Source organism: Zalophus californianus, chromosome X (assembly GCF_009762305.2).
Source record: "Zalophus californianus isolate mZalCal1 chromosome X, mZalCal1.pri.v2, whole genome shotgun sequence".
NCBI lineage: Eukaryota > Metazoa > Chordata > Mammalia > Carnivora > Otariidae > Zalophus > Zalophus californianus.
In genome coordinates, this window is record NC_045612.1 from 127,673,274 (window position 1) to 127,688,162 (window position 14,889).

At 44.8% G+C, this 14,889-nt stretch overlaps 1 protein-coding gene across 1 annotated transcript in view; it reads right to left on the reverse strand.

The window, feature by feature from the left end:
- The window catches only part of ARSF (arylsulfatase F), a 29,928-nt gene extending 15,479 nt beyond the window's left edge, over positions 1 to 14,449 (reverse strand). The window contains exons 1-5 of the mRNA XM_027608961.2: positions 14,428 to 14,449; positions 14,254 to 14,341; positions 4,021 to 4,170; positions 2,540 to 2,661; positions 416 to 538 (exon numbers count right to left, since the gene is read on the reverse strand). Coding sequence (XP_027464762.1) covers positions 416 to 538; positions 2,540 to 2,661; positions 4,021 to 4,170; positions 14,254 to 14,341; positions 14,428 to 14,449 — 505 coding nt within the window. The remainder of the gene's footprint in view (positions 1 to 415; positions 539 to 2,539; positions 2,662 to 4,020; positions 4,171 to 14,253; positions 14,342 to 14,427) is intronic.
- Positions 14,450 to 14,889: the final 440 nt, after the last annotated feature.

Below are 14,889 nucleotides of genomic sequence, written 5' to 3' on the forward strand. Positions count from 1 at the left end.
AGATTAATGTTGAAAAGTAAAGAGAAAGGTCAGAGGTAGCCAATGAAATGGCAGATGTAGGGCCTACATCATATGGAGGGTCTTCTCTGCCATAGCCAAGATGCACGCTTATTCTGAAATAAAGGACTTCCAAGAAAAGCGTGTCAAGTAGAGAATACAGGGGCACCTGGATGGCGCAGTCAGTTAAGCATCAGACTCTTGGTTTCTGCTCAGGTTGTGATCTCAGGGTTGTGAGCTCAAGCCCTACGTCGGGCTCCATGCTCAACCCAGAGTCTGCTTCAGATTCCCTCTCCGTTCCCCTCTGCCCCTCCCGCTAGTGCTCTCTCAAATAAATCAATAAATCTTTAAAAAAAGAATAGAACAACACATATTATCTCTTTATAGTAAATAAGTCATGCCTTTGGCCACTTGTTACCTATGATCGCTGTGCTGTATCCTTGCTTTTTCAGTAAGGCTGCAAACGTCGTCTCGTTACGAGGGAGTCCAGCAGGGGCTCCAAGTGTGATGATGACACGGTCCACTATACTAGAAACCATTCCTAAGTGGGATGGAAAAACAAAACCAAAAAATAATAGAACACACACAGTAGATGAGTAGATGCCCATCAGCTGACGAGGAAGTGAGTTATGGAGGGTTCAGGAGCTGGAAGGTGCAAATGTAACAAGTGAGGAACAGAAAATCATCCTGCAGGGGAGGAAAATTGTGTTCCCCAGACAGAACTCGCGCTGGTCCTCACTACAGACCCCTTTACAAGCTTGCATGCATACACGCAACACTACCAGCCACGCACAAACACACCATTCAAATAGTGGTCTACACATAGCCTCCAGCATGTTTATGATGACACAGGGTGTCATTTCAATAGACACTGGCGATTGAACGTCTAACACAGGCTATCCTTGGCGGGGGAATCACCGTATTGGAAAAAGAGCCAAAAAATGAAATCTCGTGAAAACTTCAAACCCTACTGTTTCGATAATGGATTCTTTTTCTGACAATAGGTTTTTGTTGTATTTGTACAAAAGATGGATAAGCCAAGTGTCTGTCAAAAACATTGACATTGGGGCATCCGGGAAGAGTGGACACATAATTTTTGAACATCTCCATTCCTTCCCCAAAATAGAGCAATAAGAAAAGAAAACTGCTCATCCATGGACATCACTAATGACAAATCTAGGTGACAGGTAGATGGGGACATGTCAACCACAAGCCCAAGACCTACATTTTACAGAAAAGAAGCAGAAGAAAACAAACCAGTTTCTGAAGGATCCAGTAACCGAAGAACCTCAGAATAGCCATCAGGTGTTCCCCTGATGAGAAGCAAAAACAGAAGGACTTTTCCCAGTCCTACTGCTAGTGATTGAAGGTTTCTGGGTGTACTGAAAATGTTGGAGCAATCCGGCCTGAAGAACTCCCCAAACCGACCTATCCTGGCTTCCTTCCAAAATGGCGGCCCAACCTTGAAGCAAAATCTGGGAGTGGAGAGGAAATTGAATAAGACAGAACAAAGTGGGTGAAAAGAAAGAGAAATTCTAGATAAAAGCAAGAGAGGCAATTCGGGTGGAGACTTTCAGAGTGGGAGCTCCCACTGTTTAAATCCGAGATACAAGGAGGCAAGAGAAAAGTTTTTCAAGTTAGATTTGGTAACCATCCCCTCTACACGGAACCATCTCCTTCGAAATGTTAGGGAAGCTAGTTTTACATACAGTGAGCAGCACAGAAAAAAAAAAGGAGTCAAATCACCTATAAGTTTGCTATAAGAAAGAAAAGAATAAAGAATTTAATGTTTACCAGACCTGATTCAACTTAGCACCAGCTAAGCAAGATATCATCAACCTCACGGGATGCAAAAGGTTACGTGACACCCTCAAGGAGCTGGACAAGGGGCTTCTCGAGCTTGACTGAGAATTGGACATAAACCCTGACCTAAGAATTGTATGCTCTGCTTCCTCTTAAACTACAGAATCTATGCCCATAAACCATGGCCGGTCTGATCACCCTTGAAAATATAACCATATGGCCATCCATTCCACCCCTTGGTAGGTATCCAAAAGACCTGAAAATACATGTTGAGTCAAAGACATGTATGGGCAGGTACACGGCAGAACTATTCATAAGAGCCTAAAGCCAGAAGCAATCTAATGGTTGGTCAATCGAGGGATGAATAAACGAGACGTATTACAACCATACAATGGTTAAAATGTGTGATAAATGTTTGAGACATTCTGGCAGGTCCTCCTCATGACACCCCAAATTAATGCAGATGCATCTTTTTAATTACTTCCTTCCAAGACAGCTTCTCATTCTTGCCCTAGGATGGAAAGTCCCACTTACCCTGATCACAGGACACTCAGGATACACAGTCAGCATGGGGTGAATAGACATAGCCGTGCGCGTGTGCGTGCGTGTGTGTGTGTGTGTGTGTGTGTGTGTTTGCACTTTTTTGGGGCAAATTTTTCTAAATGGACTAGCTACATTTTCATTTCCTCAAATCCTAATGTGTCCACAGAGGGTAACAGAGGATGGTCCATCTACACACCTGATCGGATGGGGTATCTTCCCGTGAGGAAGGCAGCCCGGCTTGGGGTGCACATGGAGGCTGCAGCGATGTTGTGATTCAGCTGCACTCCTTCCCTGGCTAGGCGGTCGATGTTTGGCGTCCTGGAAAGAGAAACAGAAACGGAATTGCAGAGAGGAGGAGGGGAGACACAGAGGCAGAAACCAACACCTCAGTTTACGATGATTCCCTGAGCTCAGAACAGGAGAAAAAGAAACCGCACACAGCGCCCTATTTCCTTTTTCTCCCCACATCATGGAAAAAATACAGCTGAGGTTTTAGGTACTGGCAGTCTATTGCAGGGTTGCTATCATTTGCTTCTGCAATATGGTGTGTACTGAGTATATGGCACTGCCTTCTAAAATATATATTAAAAAACTTACGTGTCTGTGGACTGTTTAATTAAGGCTAATGACTTACAGACCTTAGTTATGCCTAGCTACTTATAGGCACAAGGACGAGTTTGATGCACACGTTCCATAGACAGATGTCCTTGCTCTAGACAAAGGTTGCAACCCCTGCTTTGTCATTCCCTGTAAGGATACCTGGAGATTGGAGACCATCAGACAGACTTGTACAGAAGAGTTACTTGGCTGGATGCCAATAAAATGTAACGAGACCTAGTTTTCTTCATGAGACAGATGATAGAACAAGATGGAGTTATTAAAGTGTAGGATTCACACATCTTGCTGAGATGCTCTACTAAGCCGCAGCGTTGGCATGACATCAACAGCTTTTGTCAATGGCTTTTGTCGCCTACTATAGAGCCCTGACTCTGTTTCACATATGTTTTTTCTTCTTTTGGAGTGCCCGTATTTAAAGTAGAAGGATATCACCTTAAAAGTCTTCCAAAATTAGGAAGCATAAAATGACCAGTTCCACCAAGTAAAAGTATGCATAAAAATCATCACTCATTAGGGGCACCTGGGTGGCTCAGTCGGTTGAGCGGAAAACTCCTGGTTTGGGGTCAGGTCATGATCTCGGGGTTGTGGGATCAAGCCCTGAGTTGGACTCCATGCTCAGTGGGGAGTCTGCTTGAGATTCTCTCTCTCTCTGTCCCTCCCTCGCTCTCTCTCTCCCTCTCTAAAATAAACAAATCTTTTAAAAACTCATCACTCTTCATAATATTGCATATTACAGAGGGTTCACTATGTACCAGGTATCTACTCTAGATGCTTTGCACATATGAACTCACACCTGTATACTACCCACCTGTGCGCACAACCAACAAGAAAGATAAGCAAGGCACACAGAGGTTAAGTAACTTGCTAGAGATTTCACAACCAATAAGTGCAGACCCAAGATTCAAATCCAAATAGGCCTGATTTTAACATTATTTGCTTCTTTTAAGGACAAGTTGCAACCCATGAATTTGGTTTTCCATGTGATGTAGTCATAAAACTTTATCAACCTCCCAAGCCCAGACAACAGATGAAATAACATGACTCAGCTGGAAGCCATACCTCATTGTGTCATTGCCATAGCAGCCCAGGTCCCCAATCCCAAGGTCATCGACCATCATCAGGACTATATTAGGCTTATCATCATGCTCCTCTTGGGACTGACATGGGTTTAAGAGTACACATATCCAAGACAGAGAGATGAAGAGGCTCCTGAAAAGCAAGCATGGATTTTATATGTTGATTTTGGGAGCTCTGTCCCATTGCAATGTCCCCTTTACATGAAAGCAACAGGGCTCACTGGAGACCAGGCACATCTCCCTGAGGAACAGTCGAGCCTCTCGAATTTCTCTTCCCAAGCATTGGCTACTGTAGTCGAATGGGGCCCCTGATGCTCAAAGGGAGCCTATCCTGGGTTTCCTGCTCACATACACTGCATGCTTTTCCAGGAGGTGAGGTCTGAAATCGTTTACTCAGAGACAAAACATTTCTTAGGCCAGAGGTGATAAGACTTCTGAGGTCACATTCTGGGAAGAAGGAGCCTGCTGACTTTCCTTCACACCAGACAGAATTCAAACGTGGGCAGGTGTAAAGCTTTGCTTTGGTTGGAGCAACAAACAACAGCAACAAACAGCAAAAAAAAAAAAACAAAAACAAAAACCCAAAAACAAAACAAAGAAAAAGCAACCCTAGGGTAAAGGAAAAGGGTGAAGAACTGAATTCTGGAGAAGGAACAGCCTGGAATCTGAAGACCAGTCTTGTCCCCTTCATGATGCTGCTCAGTCCCAACCCAAGTCCCATTGTCTCAAAGAAATATACAAATCCCTTCCCACCAGATCCCTACTCAGTTATCAGGTAATGAATATTAGACACTTGAACAGTTGGTTCAATCTCCATCTTGTCTTTATCCATATTTCAAAACCCACCTCAAATATCTCCTCTGGAAGGGAGGAGAGAAATGGACGCTGACCCTCATCTGCTCTCAGAACCCTTTGTAAACACTCAGAAACAATGCTGGTCACATGAGCAGCAACACTTTGCTTTTACCCAAACATATCCCCCCAAGACTGTGAACTTCTCAAAGGCAGGACCTATATGGCCAGGAATTTTCCCATTGCCAAATCATGATAATTACATGCGTGTTTTCATCTACCCAACATGGGTTGAATTGCTTTTCTCATGTTCTATTTTTACAATATTTCATTGATTTTCATTTTTGTCACTGAAGTGTAGTGAGCACACAGTGTTACATCAGTTCCCGGTGCACAGCACAGTGATTGGACAAATCTCTATGTTATGCTGTGCTCACACTGCAAATGTAGCTACCACCTGTCACCATGCAATGCTAGTAAATTACCTACAGCATCTTAAAATAATATGACTATGTTGGAAATCTGCAGTTTACATTTGTATCAGTTGCAAAGATATCTCCTATTTTATCATAGACTTACTGAATCCAGAATATCAATGTAGACATCTACAACCAACCATAGCTAGAAAATATGACCTAGAATGCCTGTTATCCGTAAAGCTGAATTCACAGGTGTCCCCAGATTTTCCATTACATTCAACACATTTGCAAAATTGCTGACTACTTCCCTCACCTGGGCTTCATCACACAGCTCCGAGTGCCTTCCTATTTTCCTTGGCCAGAGATAAATTGTGCTGAAAATAACAAAAACAGGCATTATTTTCATGTTAATGACAATAGTCCCCATTGTTAAATCCTCACGAGATCACAAAGCTATATTTCCACTTCTGATATTTAAAATTCGTTTTCCAAAATCTGTCAAGACACAAACCTTCCACCATCAATGTCTCTGCCACTCTTAGTTTGTTTTTAAGGACCTCACACTGTGCCAAGTCCTGGGTCCACCGGCTTCTTTCTGCCTCTTAAGTCAACTGGCCCAGTCCCTAAATCTACCCAAAACACGTCTGGATGACAGTATCATCTTGAGGAGGTGCTGAACCTAAGGGCTTATATTCAGAATGTCTACATGGGATGAATTTGGGTCAGCTGAAAAGAGGTAATTACTTGAATGTATCTACCATTTTGGTTTTGCATTAGGATGAATCAACACCACCATACAGTGATTTTAGGATAGTTAATCACCATATATCATGAGGGGGGGCTGTGATGAGTACATGGCATTACCGCAAAATTCATTGCAATGAAAGAAAACACTCATCTTTTGCCTGCAAACTGTCACTCATATATGTACTTAAAATAATATTGGGGACATAATATGAACTACCTCCTTCATCAATCTGTCTTATCCAAAGCAAGATGCCAGAGACCACAGAGAAAGAGCTGTTGGCTAATACGTGAAGGAAGGAGACAGAAAGGAGAGAAACTTATTCAAACAAACATTGGTTTGGATTCAACCTCTCAAAGCCTAAGCTGATCCATTGGGCTCTATAAAATAGTCTGCCAAAGGGGCTTCCAAAATCCCAACTCTGCCCCGATAACAAACTAATCAAGAAGCAAGAAGAGTCAAGAATGTCTGTCCTAATAAAACTTCCTCGACTCACCTGTCACTGGTTTGGTCCACCGGTCATCCAAGACAAAACCAGAAGGCCGTCTTGAAGAACTCTTGCTTCTCCTCGACAGCTACCTGGACTCATTAGCCAAATGTCACCCTGCTGGTACCACCTCCCTCTGCAATGTGGAGGCTGGTCAATGCTCTGCCCACCCAGATGGTTCAGGTTTGTGAGACACAAATGAGGCAACCTGATTTGCCTCCCTGATTTGCATCTCCTTGTACAAACCCAGGGGGGAAATGTCATAGTCAGCAAAGCCCTTGGCACCTTCCCTGTAGTAACTGAGTGTTCTTATCTGTGACTACCACCAAAGTGATTCATCAAGCTGCTCTACTACAGAGACACAATCGCTTGAGTCTGGCCATTGCATTCTGATGACTTCACAAACTCCAGCATTGCCCTGGGGTGATGTGTACACCCAACCAAAGGAGGGGAAATACAGTCTCTCCCAAACTCCCAGGATTATTTCTCAATTCTGCTCAACAAGACCAACTATGGGGAATAATCTGGGGGCTCATGGATTTACTATTTGTCAACGCCATGCCCTAAATGGATTGCCATTAAGCAGCAAGTGAAGCACAGTGAGACAGAGACAGCCACCTTCCCACATAATGAAAGGATCTGGGTGTATAAGAACCGAGGCATTTTCATCCTACACACAAAGAAAAGCTCATGAACACCCAGTTAAACAAACCAGAGCAGTTTGCCTGGGGATTAGCTGCACAGATTCTCATTCTCCCCTTTTCCAATAGAACATAGTTTTGTGGGTTTTTTTTTTTTTTTTTTTTTTTTTTGAAATGGGATGTTTTATTCCAGATGGCACTGTGTGGTTGCATCAACTTTAGATACCAGATCCTGGACCATCAGACCCAAAATACAGATGATCCCCAGGTCATCTTTGTTCTCAGGGAGCTCTGCATGGGAATTGCATAAAAACACCAAAAAGCATGCATGAAGAAGTTCTGAACCCATTCTCTGGAATGAGCACCATGAAGAGTATACCAAGTTTTTATCCTGAACAATAAATTTTAAGGCATAAAAGTGTTTCCAAATACAGATTCCCATTACAGCTCCATAATCACCTGGTTTAAAGTCTCATTGGTGTGTTCATTCAATGGTTCTTCTCCTTCCAGATTCTGGGGGCTCTCGTTATGCAACCCATCTTTCCTTGTATTGTGGGTTAAGTTTCTTAGGAAGTTACTCAGGCCCTTACTTATCGTACCATAAAAGGTTTTCCACTCATGTACATTTGTGCTCCCTGTTAGTAATTTGTTTCCATAGGATTTGCGCATCTTGGATATGTTTGGTACTTGTTGGCTGCCACTTTATGTTAATAAATGCAACTAAGTGACCACTGTCTGTCAAATTTCAAGTGTTGATTAATGCTACTTAATCAGTCATTGTTATGTAATGCAATACCGCTATCATAAGCAACCATCTTAAAGTCCAGAAACTAAACCATTGGAAGAAAAGACACAAGACGTTGGCCAGACTGGGGGCGTGTTTCTTGAGTTGTATTCATCCGATATGATCCTGTTAACGACGATTTGAAATCAACCCTGTCCTCAGATTGAGTGCTTGTGGAAATGAGTTGGAAAACCCTAAATAGGTACGATTTGGCACTTGGCCACTCTCCTCAAAAGAAATGCATGAATCTTAAGATATAAGCCTTAATGGACACTTAAACAGGACTTTGAGTACATGCGAACATTTGTGATCACGTTGGGCATGGTGTCCCTCGTGAAGATCAACGTCTTCCAAGAAAAACTGATAGGATGTCTGCCTTGTCAAAGTTGGGATTTTTTTTGAGAATGTAGATTGTGCCTATGGAACAAGGAGTTGCCTCCGATCAGAGGTAGAGTTAGATTATAAACAGTCATTTGCTTATCACAGATGGTGGAGACCTTTGCTAGGCTCCTTAGACTCTCAAGTTCATTTTCTGAATGGATGAAATCATGTTCGCACTTTCATGTGTACATATGCACTGTTATTAAGGGAACCCTCTGAAGGACTCTCCCTGGCCTCATCCACTGATAATTTCAGGTGTCCCCCGGAAAGGGGGTCATCATTCTCATCCTTCACAGGGATCAGATGCTGAAGACTGCATAATTCCATACCCAAATGATACGGAATCAGATTCTCTGGCCCTCCCTAGAGATGAAAGATGTGTTAGCCAGATAAGAAGTACAAACCCTATCCTGCCTTTCAAACAAAAACATGGCCTGCCAATAATCCAGTTTCAGGGAACCCATAACACACACATCGTTTTTGCAATGAGCAACACACTAAGAATAGCCTTTATGGAAAAATGGCCAGGGGCACTTGGGTGGCTCAGTTAGTTAAGCATCTGCCTTCAGCTCAGGTCATGATCTCAGGGTCCTGGGATCAAGCCTGGCATCGGGCTTCCTGCTCAGCCGGGAGTCTCCTTCTCCCTCTGCCCCTCCACCCAGCTCGTGTTCTCTCTATCACTATCCCTCTCAAACAAATGGATAAGATCTTAAAAATAAAAGAAAGAAAGAAAATGGTCGGACTCCCACCAGATGTTGGAGAACTAACTCTTCTGCCTTCAAGCAAAATTGCATTTGTTCAATGAAGTTTTAACAATGCTAGAGAAGCATTTGATATCTGCAGTAGATATCAAAGTTACAAGGCTGAGTCGGAATGGCTCGTTGCTCAAAAGAGAGCCTTCAATTCCAGGACAGGCGAGAAATGTGGAAATAACCAAGTGGAATAAAAGATCACAGAGGAACCCCTGAACGCATCCTCGGTTGAAACGAGGACACAGATGAGAACGTGCAAAGAATTCTTTTTATTTTTAATTATGTTAATCACCATACATTACATCATTAGTTTTTGATGCAGTGTTCCATGATTCATTGCTTGCGTACAACACCCAGTGCTCCATGCAGTATGTGCCCTCTTTAATACCCATCACCAGACTAACCCATCCCCCCACCCCCCTCCCCTCTAGAACCCTCAGTTTGTTTCCCAGATTCCATAGTCTCTCATGGTCCATCTCCCCCTCTGATTTCTCCCCGTTCATTTTTCCCTTCCTACTATCTTCTTCTTCTTCTTTTTTTTAACATATAATGTGTTATTTGTTTCAGAGGTACAGGTCTGTGATTCAACAGTCTTACACAATTCACAGCGCTCACCATAGCAAAGAATTGTACCTGGGATGATCAGAGGGGGATCTCGGAAAAGGTAACTCTTGGACTGAAGTCCTGACAGGGTGCATCTAAGTCAGGTCAGAAAGTGGGGGTTTGCCAGGGGAGATCCACACAACACAGGAGGAAATAAACCATAAAACGCTGGGAACTTGGACTTTGCTATGTGGAGCTTGGATTCTAGCTCACAGCAAAGGAGAGCTACTCCATGATTGATGATGGATTACTGAGTTTGCAACAACTATGTTTGAGAAAAGGAAAGCATCGATGGCAAAGAAAATGTGACAATTCAGATGTCATGGTTCCCTCGAGGGTATACTGTAGGACGGCATTTGTGTGTGTCGTGGTTCTGGACAAGTGTGTTTGATTCCTCCCCAGAGGCACAAGACGCTGAACCGTGGACAGGCTAAACCACTCGGGGCTGTGTCCTGTCTCCCATACACAACAGCTGGGGTGGGAAGTTTAGTACCCCAAAATACTGCTCTGCCTGATGTTGCTGCAGCCCCCACCTTGCCTTCCAGACCTGGATAGGGTGGAGAACAACATGCCTGTCTTCGGAGAGCACACAAAGGTGTGTTTCCTGCAGCCAGTACCCTCCACGTTAGCCCTGTCCACGCAGGCTCCCCGGGGCCACTGAAGGGATTGTTCTCTAGCACACACGCTGAACCCCACTCTCGCGGGGTTACCAGATGTAGTAGATAAATGCTCCCAGGTCATTTTGACTCTCAGTGACATGTGCCGTATTCATTTTAGCGCCAAGTCCGTCCCAAATACTGCACGGGGACTTCACACTGGGGAAAAGCATTTGTTGCTTATCTGGATTCCAAATCTAACTGGAACGTTTAGTGTTGGGCCTGACCCGCGAGCTACAGAGCGGTTTGCACGATTTACGGTACGGGTTAATGTGACACCCGACCTCACTGGGAGGAAGTAGACAAAGTCACACTGTCAATAATGGCCGAGACCACTCAATACAATTCATAAACATCCACCATTAAAAGACAAAACAAAACAGCAAACTGATGATAGAGTGTTTTGTTGTTTTTCTTTAGAAAGGGATGATATGTGTGTGTGTAAGGGTGTATCTGTGTGTGTGTATGTGTGCGTGCATATGTGTCTGTGCATGGATATGTGTTTTTGTGTGCCTCCGTGTCTCTCTGTGTGCACATGCATGGTATGTCTCTGTGTATGCTTCTGTGCATGTCTTTATATGTGTGTGTTTTGGTGTGTGTGTGTTGTGCATCTGTGTATGTATGTGTTTATCTCTGTGTGTTCACATGCATGTTGTGTCTTTGTGTGTGTATATACGTGTGTGTGTGCACTCCTGTGCATGGCAGCATCGGCCAGCTTATGAGCACAATAGCAGAGGCAACTGCATTAAAATCCAGGCAGGGGTGTGGCATTGGCCTACTCTCCACTAATATTGAACTTCAGTTTTGGAGGCTCTGCCCAGCGAACCACATAATAACCACAAGAAGGAAAGGATAGGGTCTTGCTATTAATTATAAAAGAAATGTTCAGCTCGGAAAACCAACAGTCAATGGAAAGTCTGATGAAACTAATTAACCAAAAGTCTTAGGAATCTACACCAAAGTGATGGGTCGTGGTGTCATAGCCAACTACATGGTGTGAAGCAGAGTTAGTGATGGTCCCCAGTGCAGAGGGACAGACAAGGTGAGGGTGGAGAGACACCTGGGATGTTGGATCATCATGGCAAAAAGGAAACAAAAAGCATCACTGGTGCCATAAAACACGGATGCCATGGTTATGGGCTGGGATGGTGAGTTCCCCTTAGCTGGCATGCCACTCGCCCACGGGACAAGTCTACGTCTGCAGGGAGGAGGATGCGAGGCAGGGCAGGGAGAGGGGCCACATGCTCAGGCAGCATCCGAGCCTCTCTGGGGAATAGCCCAGAGTCCCTGCTTTCCAAGAATTCAACCCCTGTCAGCACCTCCTTCAAGACAGACCCGATCCACTCCACCACACCCCCAAAGACAAGTAAACCTTCCCCCGTGCCTTGTGCCACATAATCGCACAGGAAAAGAAATGCCCAAAGGTCAGATACAAGGAAAACAACCTGACGCTGGGAAAGACTCTATAATCCAATACACAGACCGCAGACATCCTTCAAAAAAATCAGAATATCCTAGGAGATGGAATTTCTCCATAAAACAGAAAAGCCGTGCTAAGACTACTAATGTATGTCATCAGCAGAACTTTGTCACTGGCAAAGGGAGGCACCATGAAGAAGCAGGAATGATACTTCATAGTGACAAATCATTACTGAATTAAAACCGGCCAATGGTCGTAATACCACAGTGAAAACCCACAGGACGTGGGATGGAAATTTATGACAGGCCAGGGAGAAAGAGCAAAGGGTGTGGTGGATAAAACTTCTAAAGATACACAAGCTCTATGATGAAAGCCACTCAAGAAAGACAAGAAGGAACACACACACAAGACAATCCATAAAAACCCAGAAGACTCTTTTCATGAGTCCAAAGGATTGCATAAGAATCCAACAAAATGGTCAGAGTGGACGCATCCTGGTAATTTGTTGGTTTTCAGCTTCACGTGTAAAGAATAAACCCAGGGTTATAGAGATCAGGAAAGAAAGACAAATTAAGTGTACATTTAACTAAACTACAGTTTGTCTACAAAAACAAAATATAGTTTGTCTCTATCTGGGAGAAGTGAACACAGAATTTTGGAAGCTTACAGATGTAGGGATGGATGGTGCACAAGTTTCTTGGAGCTCCTGCCACAAATACCCACAAACTTGTTGGCTTAAAACAACAGGGATTCATTCTGTCCCAGATCTGGAGACCAGAAGTCTGAGATCTAGGCAGGGCAGCGCTGATGAGATCCAGGCAGGGCAGGATTGGTTCCTCCTGGAGGCTTCAGGGGACAGGCTGTTCCATGTCTGTGTCCCTGCTTCCAGGGGCTGCTGATGGTCCTGGGCATCCCTTGGCTGGTCCCACCTCGGCCTCCATGTCCACATGACCTTCTCCCCATGTGTCTATGTCCAAATCCGCCCCCCTTTTATAGGGACACCAGGTCATGCCCCACATTACTTTAGGATGTCCTCACCTTAACATAGCTGATTCAACCTGCAGCAACCCTATGTCCAAATAAGGTCACATTCTTATCCAAGGTACTGGGGAATTAGGGCTTCAGCATGTGGTTTAGGGGTGAGGGACCCCATTCAACCCACAACGAGCTTCAACCCTGGCCTGTTACCTCCTCCCTGAACACAGACACACAGACAGTTCACCTAGCTCCTCTCTGATGCTCATCCAGCGGCCGTCCCTCCTCTCCAACCCCAGGCTCTGCTCCACCATCATGTCACTACCAGAAGATCCCTCCCTGACCACCCCTCCCTCATTGGCTCATTACGTGGATACCTGCCTGGTGAACCCAATGCCCGGGAGCCTCTTCTGATGACCCATTGTGCCCCATTCAAATGTCAGGTGCATGAGGGCAAGGACAGGCTTTGCCTCCCCGCCAGCTGCATTCCCAGCACCCGTAAAACCCTCCATATACAAACCCAGATTTCCAGCTTATAACTTCAAGACAGAACCATGAAGCCAGGTCCTATTCTATGACATTTCGCCATGACTCCGCCGAGTCCCCTTTTGGACTTAAAAGAAGACCAACAAAGACCCATTAAAAGGTTGCAGTTCATTTGAGCAAACAAGGGTCTGTCTGCAGCAGGCACCACCAAACCTAACATGGTCCTGAGCTCTTTAGGGATGGGAGCTCGGGAAAGGCTTTTATAGGACAGATGCAGAGAGGTGGTTATCAGATGGGCTCTACGGCTTTTGGGAAAGCCTAGCTGGACTGCTGTTTGTGGCTGGTTCCTCTCCAAATTTCGTTTCCTTGGGTACAAGTGTGTTTGCCGGTTTCGGTCTGCTCTCTTCCCTATCATGGTATCACAGCCACTTCATTCCAGCACACTTCTTGTTTAATTAATTAGAAGATTAATAGTACCTTGCGGCATCTTGACACCTCCTCCATGGCCACTTTTGAGGTCACAGTGAAGACCTCCATCCATGTCTCAGTGGGTGCCAAGCAGCTACATCACTTCCCAGACCTGTGTCCCCCAGGCAGAACACGACCTGAAATACGCAGTGTATGCTCTCTGAAAAGTACGGATGGTTCAAGGCCACAATCACACACGGGAGTCCCCAGGACTTTCATGCATCATTGGCTGATAAATGCCTCCCTGAACAAGGCAGGATACAACACCAAGTATCCAATACCATCTCCTTTGCGGATGAATATGCCCAGCATTTTAACCCACACATCGTTAGGCGTGAAGGAGCATATATTCATGAGCCTCTTTTCTCTGAAAACATGTTCATATTTTTGGGTGGTTCTTTTTGTTTGTTTGTTTCTTTTGCTTCAGACCAGCCACCTGCCCTCTCAGCCCAGCTGTGCAGCCAACTTAGACCAGGACCACAGAAGCCCCATTTGGCACTGCAACACTTCACTGCTCCTTCAGAGCCTGACCCGGGGGCTTGTCCAGGGCCCCGGAGACATTCTGGCGTGTCCAGATTCCTATGCAACCAATGCCGATACCCCTTACCTTAGCTCAAAGCTGTGGATCCCAGGCACTGGGGTCAGAGGCACTGAGTTCAGAGGGATTTTCAGAATTTTCTGGAGGAAGTCTCTGCCTGCAAATCGTGGGTGTGCGGTGAGCTTATATGTGCAATTTCCCTTTTGCGAATGCAGGGGATTACTCTTTACTGCCTTTTCTTACAACACGTCTCTATCTTGTCCATCCCGATTGGTTAGATATCCTAATAACACACATTGGGGTTGATCTCAGCCTTTTTCTTCTGAGGGTGTTTCTTGAGCCCTGAAAAAATCCTGGGTTGAATCCCATGAAGCCTCCATACTCAGCCACATCGTGACAATGCCATGGGGTTCAAGTCAACAGATGCAGGGCCTTTTCTTACAACACGTGTCTATCTTGTCCATCCCGATTGGTTAGATATCCGAATAACACACGTGGGGGCTGATTTCAACCTTTTTCCTCCAAGGATGTTTCTTGAGCCCTGAATAAATCCTGGGTTGAATCCTACAAAACCACCATGTGTGTGTGTAGGTCATACCAGCCTCATCGTGACAATGTCATGGGGTTCAAGTCGACAACAGACTCAGCTCCTGTCCCTGCGGACACTGACGCAAGTCTCAGATTTGGAGGACAATCACTGTGAGA